The 16,448-nt window shown below is 33.3% G+C and overlaps 1 protein-coding gene across 1 annotated transcript in view; it reads right to left on the bottom strand.

The window, feature by feature from the left end:
• The window catches only part of nbeab (neurobeachin b), a 344,764-nt gene that overhangs the window by 24,130 nt on the left and 304,186 nt on the right, over positions 1 to 16,448 (bottom strand). The window contains exons 35-36 of the mRNA XM_056474110.1: positions 7,993 to 8,082; positions 904 to 1,081 (exon numbers count right to left, since the gene is read on the bottom strand). Coding sequence (XP_056330085.1) covers positions 904 to 1,081; positions 7,993 to 8,082 — 268 coding nt within the window. The remainder of the gene's footprint in view (positions 1 to 903; positions 1,082 to 7,992; positions 8,083 to 16,448) is intronic.

Here is a 16,448-nt window from a genome sequence, read left to right as displayed (position 1 = left end):
AATAATAAAATTCATACAACTAAATTTACAGCAGTGAAAAAAAACAGATGTTAAAGGTCCTGTGAAATAAAAAATACAGTTTCAGTCTATTAGTTTTAAGGATATCCATTAGCTAGTGTGCTCCAAAACAGTGACAATATTCGCTTTTAAAAAATATTGAACTGATATAAACGTCTACAGCTTGCAGTTTTTCACTTCCGCCTAAATCAATCAATGATTTTTTTTTCACGTCAGCTCATGCTTCAGTTTCTCATCAAATCATGACCAATAAAAGGCTCTGTAGTATCTGACATGCCACACCCTCTTCAAGTTACTTCTCATTTGCTTTTCATTTGATGCGCTACAAACCAATGGAAATCCAGAGGTGCTTGCCAGTCAGATAAAGCTAACTTTTCCAGTGCGTTTCTTCAGGTAAGCAATTTTAAGCTCAAGAATTGTTTTTTGATTATTACAGTATTCATTTAGCTAATTATGCCTTTATATGTCAGCTAGGGTCGCCTGGACCACTTAGAAACTGTATACTGTAAATACAGATTTTAGACATTCAAAATGATACACATCAAGGCCTTGCATTAGAAAGAAAAATCATGGTATGCTTCTCTTCAGAACCTTCCACTTATATGGTTTGGAGGTGGTTAAATAGTCTGAACAATTTTATACAGAGGAACAAAAACCATAAGAACACATTTTTTAACCAATTGGGTCTTTATATTACTTTATATTACTGATAGATAGATGCAAGTTTTGGAGCTTCAAGAACTCAATGTAAAGGCCTTTATATCTAGTATGGCTTGAAGGTAAATAATGAGAAAATATATATCCACGTTTGGGTTAACCAATCCTAATAAAGCTAATAACTGCCGGGCTACTATGAAGTGCATACACACCAATATTGGGACTTACCCACAGTGTTATGCCAGCGGTTGACGGCAAAGAGCCTGCTGCAGGTGACGGTGACCACTGCTGGGAGGGTCAGGTGTGGAAGTGTGTTTGCGGCCACGTGAGTGACGGGAGAGTTGGAGGGAAACTTCAGCACCATGATGACATCCTGCTGCATCTGATCCTTAAACATGAGCGGACTCTGCGGAAGGAAACACTGTTGAACAGAGAAAGCAAAGGAAGAGAGGGATGGAAAAGAGGAAGGGGAGGGATGGAGGGATAGATGAGGAGAGGCTGTTAGCGAAGAGGAAAGTGTTGGAACACAGAGGAAAGACTGTATGGTAATCAGGGAGAAGAGGTCTTTAAAAAAGTATATATATATATATATATATATATATATATATATATATATATATATATATATATATATACTATATATATATATTTATTTATACAACAGTTCTGTCTGGTTCTCGAATCTGATTGGCTGATAGCCATGCAATATTCCTGTAATAACATCATTCGTACAGCCTCTTCACCCTTGTGTATTACTCCGCCCACATAAAGTGACAGCAGATGAATAAACTCACTACAGTTTGTCAAATATTGCAGCTGCTGGGCAACATAATGTACTTTTGAGGCTTTTTTTAATTGAGAATGTAGTTGTTCAGATTGCAACTATGCAGTTTATTTATAAAGATAGTGCCTATTGTAAAATATTTCTATTTTCTGAGGGACAGCGCATCAGCATCCATCAGCCTGTCATCCTGAGCAAAGCAAAGACAGTTGATGTTGTTCATCCACAAGATGGCGACAGAGACCGCATAATAAGCCTTTAGAGGAGAAAAACTCAACCTAGTTTCTAACCACAGCTGATCAAATCATTATTAAACTGGCAAGTAACTTTCTGAGTTGATCTCTCTCTTTTGTATGTTGTAGTGCTGTATTTACACCATAGTAATTGTAGTGTATTGAGTGTGAGATGGGACTCACATATAAGGAATGTATGTATTTTGTGTTGGCCACTCTTTGTATAACCCTCAGTTACTTTTTGGTTGGCCATCTGTTTGTTTTTAATGAGTCTCCTGTTTTCATTACTGCAAAAAGAAAGAAAGAAGAAATGCCCGCATGTGTTTAGCATTTTTCCTTATCGCAAACACAGCAGTAATCTGGTAGTGATTGCGTTGCTTTGGCTTTTCCAAGGTTAGTTATTGTGATCTCCCAATTCCAACATAGAAATACTGAGAAATCTCTAGACTGATGACATTTTACGCCGTTCAGCCTTTTAATCTTAAAATGTGAGCAAAATCACGTGTTTTGTCATCACTTCAGACATTACACTAGAGAATCATTCAAATACTAGCTCTAAAGTGATGTTAATGAATTAGTGATGGCTTCTGCTGTTCTGAAGTCAGCTGCAGTTGTGAAGGAATGGCGGAAGAAAGTAGTTCCTCATACAAAAGGGTTTTTAGACTCTGTGTTTGATTTTCTTTTTTATATAAAGGATTATGCTGTCGAACTGTTGTATAAATGCAATATCACACTCGTAGCATTGCGATATGGCTGTATATCATCATTTGTGGGACACTAAGCCAATGCACGCCTCCCACCAGTGCCAATATACAGCCTCACTCATGTGATATTGCTCATATATATATATGCATATATATATATATATATATATATATATATATATATATATATATATATATATATATATATATATATATATATATATATATATATATATATATATATATACACACAGTATATATATTGCTGTGGAAAAAATGAAAAGACCACTTGGTAACTTTCAGTTTCTCTGGATGTATTTGTTAAAAAAAAACATTTATCCAAATTTATTGAGCATTTACAGCATTTTATTTTTCAGAACAACTGTATGAAAAAATGCCTAAAAGCATGCACATCACTCTAAAAAGAGCGCTCGAAACATTACACGCTTTTGTGTTAGCCTTTTTAATTTACTAAATTAGAATTTTTGGAGCTTTGGTGTTGCCGCCTTCTTGAATGTATTTTTCAGAACTAGAAATTGTAAATACAGAGAAATTAAAAATTTCCCAATGGTGTCTCTTTTTTTCCTCATGTATAGTTTACGGAAATGGACAAAAAAGTTTCAAAAAGGCAGCATTTTAATTATCACTAAAACACAGTAAACATAAAAAACACAGTAAAACTAATATAGTGACAATATATCTTTTTACAATTTAAAATGTTATATTTAACATTCCTTTCGGGGCTGCACGGTGGCGCAGGTCAACTAGGTCAGATGGCGTTTCTGTGTGGAGTTTGCATGTTCTCCCCAAGTTTGTGTGAGTTTCCTCCGGGTGCTCCGGTTTCCCCCACAAGTCCAAAGACATGTGGTACAGGTGAATTGGGTAAGCTAAATTGTCTGTATTGGTATGAGTGTAAATGAGTGTGTATGGATGTTTCCCAGTGATGGGCATCCGCTGTTTAAAACATTGAACTGAACTGGTAAGTTGGCAGTTCATTCCACTGTGACGACACCAGATTAAGAAAAGGGACTAAGCAGAAAAGAAAATGAATGAATGAATCACATTTCTTTCAAGACTTTGATGAACAGAAAATCAAGAGTAAAGTGTTTATTTATTTATTCATTTTCTTTTCGGCTTAGTCCCTTTATTAATCCAGGGTCGCCACAGCGAAATGAACCGCCAACTTATCCAGCACATGTTTTACGCAGCGAATGCCTTTCCAGCTGCAACCCATCACTGGGAAAAAGTGTATATTCATTTGACATTAAAAAGTAGAAATGTACTTAAATGTAATTAAAAAGTAGTAAAAAGTAGAACATGTTTCTCTCCAAAACCCCAATTTTTCTTTGGCTAAAGAAGAAAAAAACATCTTGGATGGCCTGGAGATGGTTTAATAATCAGAAATTGTTATATTTAATATTTCTTTCAAGACTCTTTGATGAAGCTTTTAAATTAACATTGGTTTGTTTTATTAACTTAATTTATCCCTGATAAATAAAATAATTAAAATATTTTGTAATGTTTTTAAAAATTGACCACATAATTTTTCCCCAAAATAAAATAAAATGCAGGGCGACATGGTGGTTCAGTGGTTAGCACTGTCATCTCACAGCAAGAAGTTTGCTGGTTCGAGTCCCGGCTGGGTCAGTTGAAGCTGGAATAGCATCCACTGTGTAAAACATATGCTGGATAAGTTGGCGGTTCATTCCGCTGTGGTGACCCCTGATGAATAAAGGGACTAAGCTGAAGGAAAATGAATGAATAAATGAAAATAAAATGCTATTTTCTGGATAAAAAACACATGATTTAAAACCTGTGTGGTTTATTCTTATATTTGAACATAATATTGTAAATATTTAATTATATAGATCTTCAGCAACCGCAAACTCAACTGATTAAGCAAATGTAAAGCAGTAGGCTGCATATAATTATTTTTAAATAAACAAGCGCTAATTATAAAAGTTGTATTGACAGCATTACTGCATTCTCTTTGTAAACTTCAGTGTGATTGTTATGACAGATACGTGATTGAGTTGGCAGATTAGCATGGATGTGTGTAGACTCATACGGCCAGTAGAGAGCACTGTTCTCCTGACACAGATCTTGGATGAGTCTCTAGTAAGTGTGCCTTTGAAGGTTGCACTGCACATGACCAGCGACTACCTACAAGTACAGTAGCAAAGCTTGAACTTTTTATTTTTTTTTTAGTATATGTGGGGATTCTGGGAAAGTAAGTTGCAAACTCTGAACTGGATAAATAATAGAAGAAATCAATGACCTGGATTGGATTATTAGATGACTGTTTATCTATCTATTTATTTACTTATTTAATACATACACATAGCTATACTGTATGTAGCTGTATGTGGATTTCACAATCTCATCTAGTTAACTGGCACCACCGGTGTTCCTGCTTTAACTGATGGAGCTGGATTAAACTACAAGGAAACAACATCTGTTTTATGACAGTGAATTATCATATTATCAGCATCTGGACATGCTAATAACATCATATTCAATGCTGAGGAAACGACTTTGGAGGCGCTTATTATACGGAGTCAAGCTACTACTTCAAAAAGATGGTGAAAACAAAGGAACTGATGTTGAAATAAACATAGACTTCCATAGTATTTTTGTTCCTGCTATGGACAGAATTTTCATTTTGAGGTGAACTTTAATAGAATTAAATATATCTTAGTAACTAACATTTCATTGTACAGTATATTTCATATTTATTTTGTGCTCAGTAAGATTTTAAAATACCTAATAAAGAATGAATCATTTAGTCAGCAAGAATGCATTAAATTGATCAAAAGTAACACTGATACAAAATGTCATTTTTAATTTGTTACAAAATAAAATTAAAATGTGTCTATTTGTCTATTCATCAAAGAATCCAAAAAAAAGGTTATATATATATATATATATATATATATATATATATATATATATATATATATATATATATATATATATATATATATATATATATATATATATATATATATATATATATATACATACACACACATAAAAACAGTTGAAGTCAGAATTATTAGCCCACCATTTGAATTTCTTTTTTTTTTATTTTCCAAATGATGTTTAACAGAGCAAGGACATTTTCACAGTATGTCTGATAATATTTTTTTTCCCGGAGAAAGTCTTTTTTTGTTTTATTTCAGCTAGAATAAAAGCAGTTTTTAAATTTTTAAACACAATTTTAAGGACAAAATAATTAGTGTCTTTAAGCTTTTTTTGATAGTCTACAGAACAAACCATTGTTATACAATACCTTGTCTAATTACCCTAACCTGCCTAGTTAACCTAATTAACCTAGTTAAGCCTTTAAATGTCACTTTAAGCTGTATAGAAGTGTCTTGAAAAATATCTAGTAAAATATTATTTACTGTCATCATGGCAAAGACAAAATTAATCAGTTATTTGAAATGAGTTAATAAAAGTATTATGTTTAGAAATGTTGAAGAAATCTTTTCTCCGTTAAACCGAAATTGGAGAATAAAATAAACAGGGGGGCTAAAAATTCAGGGGGGCTAATAATTCTAAATATATATATATATTTTATAACACATATATATATATATATATATATATATATATATATATATATATATATATATACATACACACACACACACACACACATAAAAAAGTAAGATGCATTTAATTGGGATAAAACATATAAGAGGGGGCAAAAAGTGATTTACACCGACAAACAAAATAATATACAAAAAAAGTTAAATACTTTATTTAACCCTTTTACCCTATTTAACCCTTTAACGGTCACCATAACTGCCTGTTTAACCAAAGATTATCATTAAACAAAAAAAAAAAAAAAAAAAAAAAAAAAAAAAAAAAATATATATATATATATATATATATATATATATATATATATATATATATATATATATATATATATATATATATATATATATATATATATAAAAATTTTGCTTAAAGTGGTCTTAAAGGGGTGGTCCACTACGATTTCATGTTTCAAACTTTAGTTGATGTGTAATGTAGCTGTGTGAACATAAACAACATCTCTGAACGTATTATGCTCAATGTTCTTATTAAGTCCAAAGGGAGACATTGGATTTTACGGAGTTAGCTCAACAAAGCTTACAGCGAATAAAGTTTGGGGAGTACAAAAAAAATACATCCGTGTTAATTCGATCACAAACCCTTCAGGTTACGTACATACACCACGCGCATACACCTCGTGCAGCAAAGGGGTGTGGCCCGAGGCACTGTAATATTATAGCAGATAAAGCTAAAATGGCGTCCAAACGCTGCTATTTCCACAGAGCTTCATCTGTTTCTGTATTTGAATTTCCAAAGGACACGACACAAAGAGAGAAGTGCTTACAATTAAATTTTTGATTATGTTCCAGTGAATTATAAAAAATATATAGCTCTAGCATTTGACAAAGAACAGCTTCCAGAATCTCTCCCAGTTCAGTGCTGGATTCGGCTAAAAACTCCTTAAGAAAGGAGCAGCTCCAACCAGACAAAGCTGTGTATTGTGAGCCACAACCTGTAAGTATTTTTATTTGTTAAATTGATCTATTACATGCACAGTTTCTAGCGTTAACCGTATGCTGTAGCAAGGATGTAAACAAGGATGTAAACAACGGGAAATTATGTTTGGCACCATTAACAATTTAGCTACAAATTCATATTTATCCGTCAAACCTCTGTAAACACCATCGATCTTCAGCAGCTGCTTTGAATGTCTGTCTATGTGGCTGCTTTCTCTACGTTATATGTCTCAAATAACGAACTTGCAATAGATGTGAACATTTCATATTACTTACACATGCTTATTATAAATATATGTAAAAGACACTTGTCAGATTCTATTTTAGAGAACTGGCGCGTGGTTCATCTGGGTCCTCTTTATTTTGTCTAATTCAGGTTTACACTGACTTACAGTATTTACACAGCAGAGGCACAGCATATGCTAGTAGAGGAGTAACTGGACGTGATGCCTCCTGGTGACATAGAGCCGATCCGCGAATCACAGCACATTATGTTAGCTGACCAATCAGAGCCTCTTGAGAGTGGGCTTTCGAAGAAACTAGGAAATATGACAGTCATTTTCATGTTAGCCGAGTAGCTGTATATAATTAAAGTAAGATACTGTATATGAAAAAAAATAGTGTGATTTTTTCAAATGAAGCATGAGCACATATTGTTTTGCATCTTATAAACACAGCCAAAGCTAAAAAATACAGTCTGGACCACCCCTTTAAAGTTTATTCAAAAGAATACAAATAAAATAGTAAGTGAAATAGTATATTTTAGTATTTAACATTTAAAATAGTATATTAATATTTTAATATTTTGGTCCCTGTTTTAGTTAATGCCCACACAAATGCAGATCTCTATAAAGTACAAAAACTTCTGGGCATATGGACAGTAGACTGCAGTTGTGTTGGGGAACCGGTTGTTAAGGTCAGGCGTCACTGCCCTTGTTCCAAATAATAACTTCCCCACTGCCAGGCAGAAAAAAACAACAACACACACACACAACAACAACGCACACAATGATTTTCTCCACACACGCTGTTCTCACCAGGTGCATGGCGGAGCTACGGGGCGGATGAGGCTCGATGAGCAACTGAGATGGCGACTGTCCAACACTTTGGATCTGAGCCTCGGTGGCCTGCAGCAAAACAGAGAGAAAACATACAGAGGAAAAGAGAGAAAGAGAGAGAGAGAGCGGCTGTCAGGATCCATACGCATCAAAGTGATGGGTCAATGCGTTACTTGACAATGCAAGCAAACCCAAACCCCCTCCATCATTCCAACCTTGCAGGGGTGGTAGTTTTTTTTTGGTGGGGGGGGGGGGGGGGGGGGGGGGGGGGGGGTTGATTGGTTGGTTAGTTAGTGGCTATGAGTGGTTGAGTTCCAAAAACTACCCCCACCCAGCACCCCTTCAAAGCCTGCAGAGTCATCCAAGTGTTAGTATGGAAGAGACAAGCCTTTCCTTATTAACATGCTTCAGTTAACAGTTCCCATTTCCAGAAGCAGGGCCCGCGAACACCCTCCCCTTCGCAGAGCAGACGTTAACCTGGACTGACTGACTGCGGCACAAACCCTGCCTCGCTGATCAGATTGTGCCGGAGACAAAGGGCAGAAAGAGACACACACACACACACACACACACACACAGTTTCAAATAGACACAATTTACAAAAGGAAGAAGACTATTAGTAATGGTAGCAATACTGATGATGCATTAAAGATCACAAATATGCTACTATATGATGCATATGGAGAATTTTCAGACTCTGATACTGCAAATTAGGGTTGTGTAATATCAAATAGACAATTAAAAAGTCTGTTGTTCAGTCGTTTATGTTGTGGTGTCACAAAATACATTGTTTACGGTAGTACTTTTACATCATTTATATGAGCGCAGTATTACATGGCATAACGGGCATCCAGATAGAAACATGAATAACAGCAAGTCCAACGCAATCTCACGGCAATTCGTAACTTTTTGATTTAGTGGCTAATTCGTATGAATTCAAACGATCTATTTTGTACAATTTAGTTTGATTTGCTCATCACCCAATGACAGTTGGGTTTAGGGGCGGGGTTTGGTGCCACGCCTTCTTTTTTAAATTGTACATTTTTGTACAACTGAACTCGTATGAATAAGCCACTAAACTGACAAAACGTAAAATACGTATGTTTTCTCGTAAGATCAGGCTGGAAAGTCACAGTTTTGAGGGTGTAATGTTTACATTTTGCATTTTGTTTAGTGATTTTAAAAAATATAGTTTTATGTTGGAGCTGTAAACATTCGTTTTTGAAAAGTGTTTTATGTTTTATTAATGTTTGTTTTAGATTTTGACCTTTTTAATCAAACATTTCCTCTGAAGTTATAAAGTGAGAGATATGAATCACATATACAGTAAATGAGTAGATTGAGTATATACTTGAAAATGTAAAAAAAAAAAAAAAGAAATAGTCCTTTACGTATGGCTAAAATATATAAACTATTAATTGATTGAATTCACAGAAATGGAATTATATCATGATATACAGTTAAAGTCAGAATTATTAGCCTCCCTATGATTTTCTTTCTTTTTTAAATATTTCCCAAATGATGTTTAACAGAGCAAGGAAATTTTCATAGTATGTCTGATAATATTTTTTCTTCTGAGGAAAGTCTTACTTGTTTTATTTCAGCTACAATAAAAGCAGTTTAAATTTTTTTATGAGCCTCTTTAAGCTAATACTTTAATATTTTTGATAGCCACAGAACAAATCATTGTTATACAATAACTTGCCTAATTACCCTAACCTGCCTAGTTAACCTAATTAATCTAGTTAAGCCTTTAAATGTCACTTTAAACTGTATAGAAGTGTCTTGAAAAATATCTAGTCAAATATTATTTACTGTCATCATGGCAAAAATAAAATAAATCAGTTATTAGAAATGAGTTATTACAACTATTATGTTTAGAAATGTAAAAAATCTGCTATCAGTTAAACAGAAATTGGGGAAAAAACAGGGGGCTAATAATTCAGGGCGGCTAATAATTCTGACTTTAACAGTATATCGTTATCAGGATATGAGATTACTTATATGGTGATATGAGATTTTTGGCATATCGCCCAGCCCTATTGCACGTTAAAACTGTACAACCCTACTGCACATTCTTGTTTATGTGTATCTACAAATGAAGAACAATAGAAGTAACTTTATTACATTAGAAGTTTCATTTAAGCACCAAAAAATGAGTCAAGAGTAAGCAAATGTACAATAGATGTTAAAATAAATAGTCAAATAAAATAGTAATAATACAATAATATAACAAATGCAGGAATGTTTGTAGAGAATCTAACGTTTTGCCAAATAAATATTCCAAAATAATGCTATATTAAAAAAATCATGCACACTAAGTATTGCAGTTAACGAAATAATGCTTAGTTACTGTTAAATCTGCCAACATTAATAGTCAATTCACACAAAAGCAAACTGGAATTTGGAATCTAGATCTATAAAATCAAATGAAAAGAAAAATAAACTTTTCTTTTTTTCAATATGCAGATACTGATCACGCTCACTGTTTGTTGCATGGCTATGATAGCCTGCAAAATTATCAAAAGTTTTTTTTATTGCAATGCAATTTAATAACAATAAAAAGTTTAGGAATTTAAAATGCAGAATTTTAAAAGAAAGTTTTTCACATTTTAATCATTTGTTACAGTTATGTAAAAGATGATCACAATAACAAGTACTTGCCAAATATCTGCACACAAAAGTTATAATTTCGCTTAATTTGGAAATTTGGGTTAAACACTACACTGTAAAAACCGTGATTTCAATGGTAAAAAAACTGTAAAAATGCTACAGTAAAAATCCATAGCCTGGTTAAGAGTATGTTTCCTTAATATATACAGCAAATAACCATAAATTGACTTTCCCAGAAGTTACTTTTATGGTTTGTACCGTATTTTTAACTGTAAAATACTGGCAACCACAGCTGCCGTTTTTTTACCGTAAATTATATGGGTTTATTTTTTACAGTGTACCAATTAAAAATTTGTTGGGACTTAGCTTTTGTTTTAAAAGAAATTAATTAATACTAAAGATGCATTAAATTTATGAAAAGGGACATTAAATATATTTATAATCCCCCACACATAATCGTTTTTGTGAATTGTGGGGACATTACATAGGTTTCCATTGTTTTTATACTGTACAAACTGTATTTTGTATTGCCCTAAACGCAACCTACCCCTAAACCCAACCATCACATGAACCTGTGTACAGTTTTACTTGAATAAAAACTTATTCTGTGTGATTTATAAGCTTTCTGAGAAATGAGGACGTCAGCAATGTCCTCATATTTCACCACCTTCTTGTAATATCTGTGTCAAACCTAGGTCATTATCCAGATTTGTGTCCTGATATGTCACAAAAACACATAAAAATAACATACAAAAAACACCACCCCTTCCAAACTTTTGCATGGTAGTGTCCTGTCGTAAAGCTGCATGTACAGTAGTGCAACATCTCATACTATAATCCAGGGCTCGGGAAACTTTTTTCAGCAAAGAGCCATTTAGGATTTTTTTGGCAAATGCATTTTTTAAAGAGCCATTGGGGTGTGTATATTACTCTATATCTCCGCTTTATTTTGTGTCCATGCACAACTCAAAAATAAACAAATATGAAGCATATGTTGAGCAAGTCCATAAATGAAGAAAGGACGATTTATTTACATTCTGGTAAATACTCTTCTATTTTTCTGAAAAGCAACACAGTTTAAAATAAACAAACATTTAACTATTATAAAAAATAACAGTTACTTCAAATAATACAAAATAAAATATTCAGCAGCGTTTTAATTTTGGCTAGTTTTTAAGAACAAAAATTGTATTTTACTATTATTGAGAAAATAAAGGGCAAATAAAGTGCATGCGTGGTTACCAACATGGTGGAAATGTAAGTTGTTTGCTCTTTATTGGTGTTGTGATTCAGTTTTATTCACAGCACTACACATGTCCATTGGTTGAAACGTCCTTTTATTGTCGTTAAACTTCATTCATTTCTTTTAAAAAAATACAATAAAACAAGGATTCTAATTGTTTTTTCAATAGGAAACTGATTTCTAGTGATGGTTATAATACTTTAAACTGTAAAATATTATTGAAGGGAGACAACTGGAGAGCCACGTGACAAACAAATGCAAAATTCATTGTTCAGAATTGTCATGAGCACTTTTCCACTTCATGACCTTGAATTACAATATGTTTTGTAGTGCAGATTCCATCTTTTGTCTTTGTTTTTCATCTTTTTATAATTATTATCTAATTCTAAACTGAACTTTAACTCTGAAAACTGGACTGACACATTTTCTATTCACTTGAACTTCTATGTTAAGGTGATTTGACACAATCCACATTGTAAAAGCGCTGTAGAAATAAACATCAATTGAATTTTACTTGTGAGATAATTCATAAAATCCAAAATTGTCAAAAATAAATATAGAAGAAACGCAAATCCATCACACACATCCCTCATGTTATGTAACACTGACAGACGTGTGTCACCATGTCCTGGTTATTGATAGGGTGTATGTTTGTGTTTATTTGTGTGTGTGTAAAGCATGCAGAGTTGGTGTGTGTGCCACTGTGAACGCTAGCATTGACAGACACCTACAAGCTCCCCTCGGCTGTGCTGAGGCTCTGATCCCATCAATCTCTCGTCCCACGTGGAGAAACTCCCACAGTCTCCCTCAGCGCTCTGAAGCTCCGGACGCTCATGTCAGATCAAACTGCCGCTTTATCCGTGTCACCTCAACATCCACATCTGCATCTTTAACACGCTAACAATCAGAACTCTTCAAAACTGTTAATAATATAAAAAGTTGTCGCATTCAAACAGGCCGCACTGTCAACATGATCGCATCAACAGTTTGAGAAATGTGTGGTGTTAGGCAGTGTCTCACTTTCAGTAGATTGTTTTGGAGATTGTTTTTCATTTTAAAGTCAACACATAATTGAACATTGTCTTTTAATAACACTGTTTTTTTGTTTTGTTTTTTGGAGTGCAAGTCACTTTTTACCCCCATCATTGTATTCTAAAACTACTTATATGATGGAATTAATGACCAGCAAACATCGCAAAACATGCACATTTGAGCCGAATGAGAGTTTCAGTGTAAATCAGATTGTTTTACTTTAAACACATTTATAATTTGTAAAAAAGTTCACATTACAGCATTTTCTGGAATAAATATAATTTCTCCTTGTTATATTCTAATTTACGTAACTTACATAATATAATTAACACTAAAAAGAATAAAAGAAAATCTCATTTGCACATTTGGATTGGTGCTGAATGACTATTCTTCTGTTCTTCTGAATGTCTACTCTTCCCTGTTGATTTGCTTTGCCTTTGTTGATCTGACCTACTTTCTGCTGAATCTGAATTTCACGATCTGAATTTCTGGTTTTGAATTTTAGGATATTGAATTTTATGTTCTGAATTTCTTCATCTTGGAAATTTGAAACTATTTGTACAAACTGGATATCTGCAGTCTATGAATTCAGAACGCAAAAATCTGAAGTTTGAAAATGTGTCTATAAAATATTCAGCCTTGAAAAATAGCTGTTGAGTGTGAAAGTCTCTTCAGCTAGAAAAGGATGTCGAGCATGGCACTGGCTGCGTCTTTATAGCATGACTGATTGTCATTGACGCCAGCTGTGCACGCTGACGCTGCCAACTCATTGGCATTTCATTGGCCCGTTTTTATACTCTTTCAGATGATTGGTTTCTGACGAAATCCCCATAGTGGAAGTTTCCACATAGCATTTCCGTTCCCCCCCTCGGGGAACGAAGGGTTACTTTAGTAACCGTAGCGTTTCAGTTTACACTAGATTCAGTTTCACTTTTCACTAAACTGGACTTAATATTTATCAATAATAATTAATCATTTATTAATTCTATATATATATATAGAACAAGGTTTTCTGAAATAAAAATATTAGCACTAAAATTGTTTTTCTGTTTACATTATTCAGTTTCACTTTAATTTAGAACAACAATACAATATTCTCTGTTTATTTGATATCTAAATTGATGTTTTTGTTGTAAATACTGTTAAAATTAAATTATTTAATCTGGAGAGTGGAGTAAGTGGAATTAAAATACATTTTTATTTAGAAGTACATGTATCCTTCTTTATGTCATTTTTAATTAAATTCAAATATATTATCACACACCAGTGTGACCTATATAGGTGATGTTTTCAGCCAGTGTGACTAATAGCAAAGACAATAGAATACACAAGACACGTCACTCGTACTATTTTAAATGGGGGAAAGTGTAATGGTCAATATGGCAACTAAAGCCCGCCTTCTAGTACAGGAGCCAATCATCGATCGTTATATAGCGAATAAACCTCGCCTTCTTGTACAGGAGCCAATCATCGATTGCTAAATAGCGAATAAACCCCGCCTTCAGAAGCCAGTCATCGATCGCTATAGAGAGCAGAGCAGACGTGGGTTTCGGCAGATTTTGTGTGATTGAAACGTTTAGAAATGAAACTAAAGAGACAGATGTTTATTAATTTTATTGATGATTCCTAATATGAATTTCAATCATAAGCTTGGCAAGCACTTTTGGAGAATTTGTATGAATTTGGTATGGGTTGAAATGAGGGTGTGCTTGATTTATTTATTTATTTACTTTTCATTACATTTTACTAGTAGATATTTTTTTGGGGGGAGGGGGGATGATGGTGTAATTACAGGTGTTGATTGTTGAATAAAACTACCCCCCCCCCCAAACTACTGAAATGAGAGGAACAGAGAATACTAGTTTATCATTGAAATAATTCCAAGAGAAAAAAAAAACTCATCTAAAAGTCTGACCCTGATGGTGAATTTCAACACACAGACCTCTCACGACTCTCACAACGATCACATTTGGCAACAATTAAATGTCAGTGTGTGCTGCTTTACGATGCTGTCTGTCAAATAATAATGCGCTCACATTATAGCTATTTTAGGTCTGACTCAGGAACAGGGGTCACGATGTCTGCTCAAATAATGTAATCTGATCTGAAGATCTGAGAGAAACAGGCAGCCATGTGGAAAGTATCACTATATTTCTGCCATCCAACAGTGAAGAAAGGAACAAGGGGAAAAATTCCTTTAAAAAGGCCAAAAATATGAATATAAATGGTCGATATGCTCTATATTGAAACTAGGCTGTTAAAGGGTTTCAGGTTCGTATGTTAAATACTGTAAAAAAAAAAAATTTACAGGAGTATTATGAAATAATATTACAATTTAAAATACTTCACTATCACCTGAACATTTAGATATTAATATTTTACTATCAACACTATTTGAATATTACTGCACATCCATAATCATTTTAAGGATTTTTATATGAACAGAAAGTTTAAAAGAAGAGCATTTATTCAAACATTTTTTTACTATTAAAAATAGTAATAAATAGAATAAAAGTATTAATAACTGAATAAAATATTAACTATAAAGTGTTAATGAGCCACATACAGTGAGTGACAGTTCAAAATGACCACTACCACCGCATGTGACGCCGCCGCAGGACAAATAACGCTATTTAAATGTATAATTACTCTTATTTTGAATAAATGATGCAGTTATTCACTCATAATACTTCATGTTTCACTGCTAGATGTATCATTTTTGAAGATTTATTCAGTGGCATATTTTTGATAGCTGGTTAAATAATGTAATTGCTGCCTACAACTTTAACTTTTGAGTGTCCTTAAATGCACATGACGTGGATTTTAATCTTTACCATAAGCATCAGTGGTTTAATCTAAACTGTAAACTGTTATCCCATACATGTGTTATTTGACTGTAACTTCAACACTAACTCAAAAAACTAAAGACTGAATCTCTTAGGATTAATAAACACATTCATATTACATAATCACATAATTTATAAATTGTTGCATGGATGTTGAGATCCAGATCTTTTAATGATTAATCGTGCAGGCTAAACAATAGTGACAGAAAACACCTTTAATAACCTAAGAAACCCACCACATCCTAAATAGCCTAAATGCTTTCATACATGTGATTTGAATGACGTGAGAGGCAATCATTCTGCAATCATTATAAATTTAGGATTAATCTACCAGTAAAAAAAAAAAATTTAACCCGTGGGCAATGTGTGTTCAGAACTATGGGTTGTGATCTGTACAAATCACGTTACAATTCATTACGCCCATAGTAGAAATCTCTACATGCTATAACAATGATTTTTAATCACAAAAAATGAAAACATTTGTTATAAAAATAGATGAAAAAAAATATTTATTTGAAATTTAATCTGAATACAAGAAATATTTACATTTTACTTAAACCCATTATTTATTTCTATAGCTGTATATACTGTATATCGACAAAAAGACAGATCAGCACTTTAACTTCCAGAATGTAAAGTCCAGAAATCCTCCTGCATTTATAACGACTGTACCTTGTTATACATCCAATTTTGACAGGTTA

Source organism: Danio aesculapii, chromosome 15 (assembly GCF_903798145.1).
Source record: "Danio aesculapii chromosome 15, fDanAes4.1, whole genome shotgun sequence".
NCBI classification, from domain to species: Eukaryota; Metazoa; Chordata; class Actinopteri; order Cypriniformes; family Danionidae; genus Danio; species Danio aesculapii.
The sequence above is the reverse complement of the archived record's forward strand: the minus strand, read 5'-3'. Positions and strand labels throughout refer to the sequence as shown.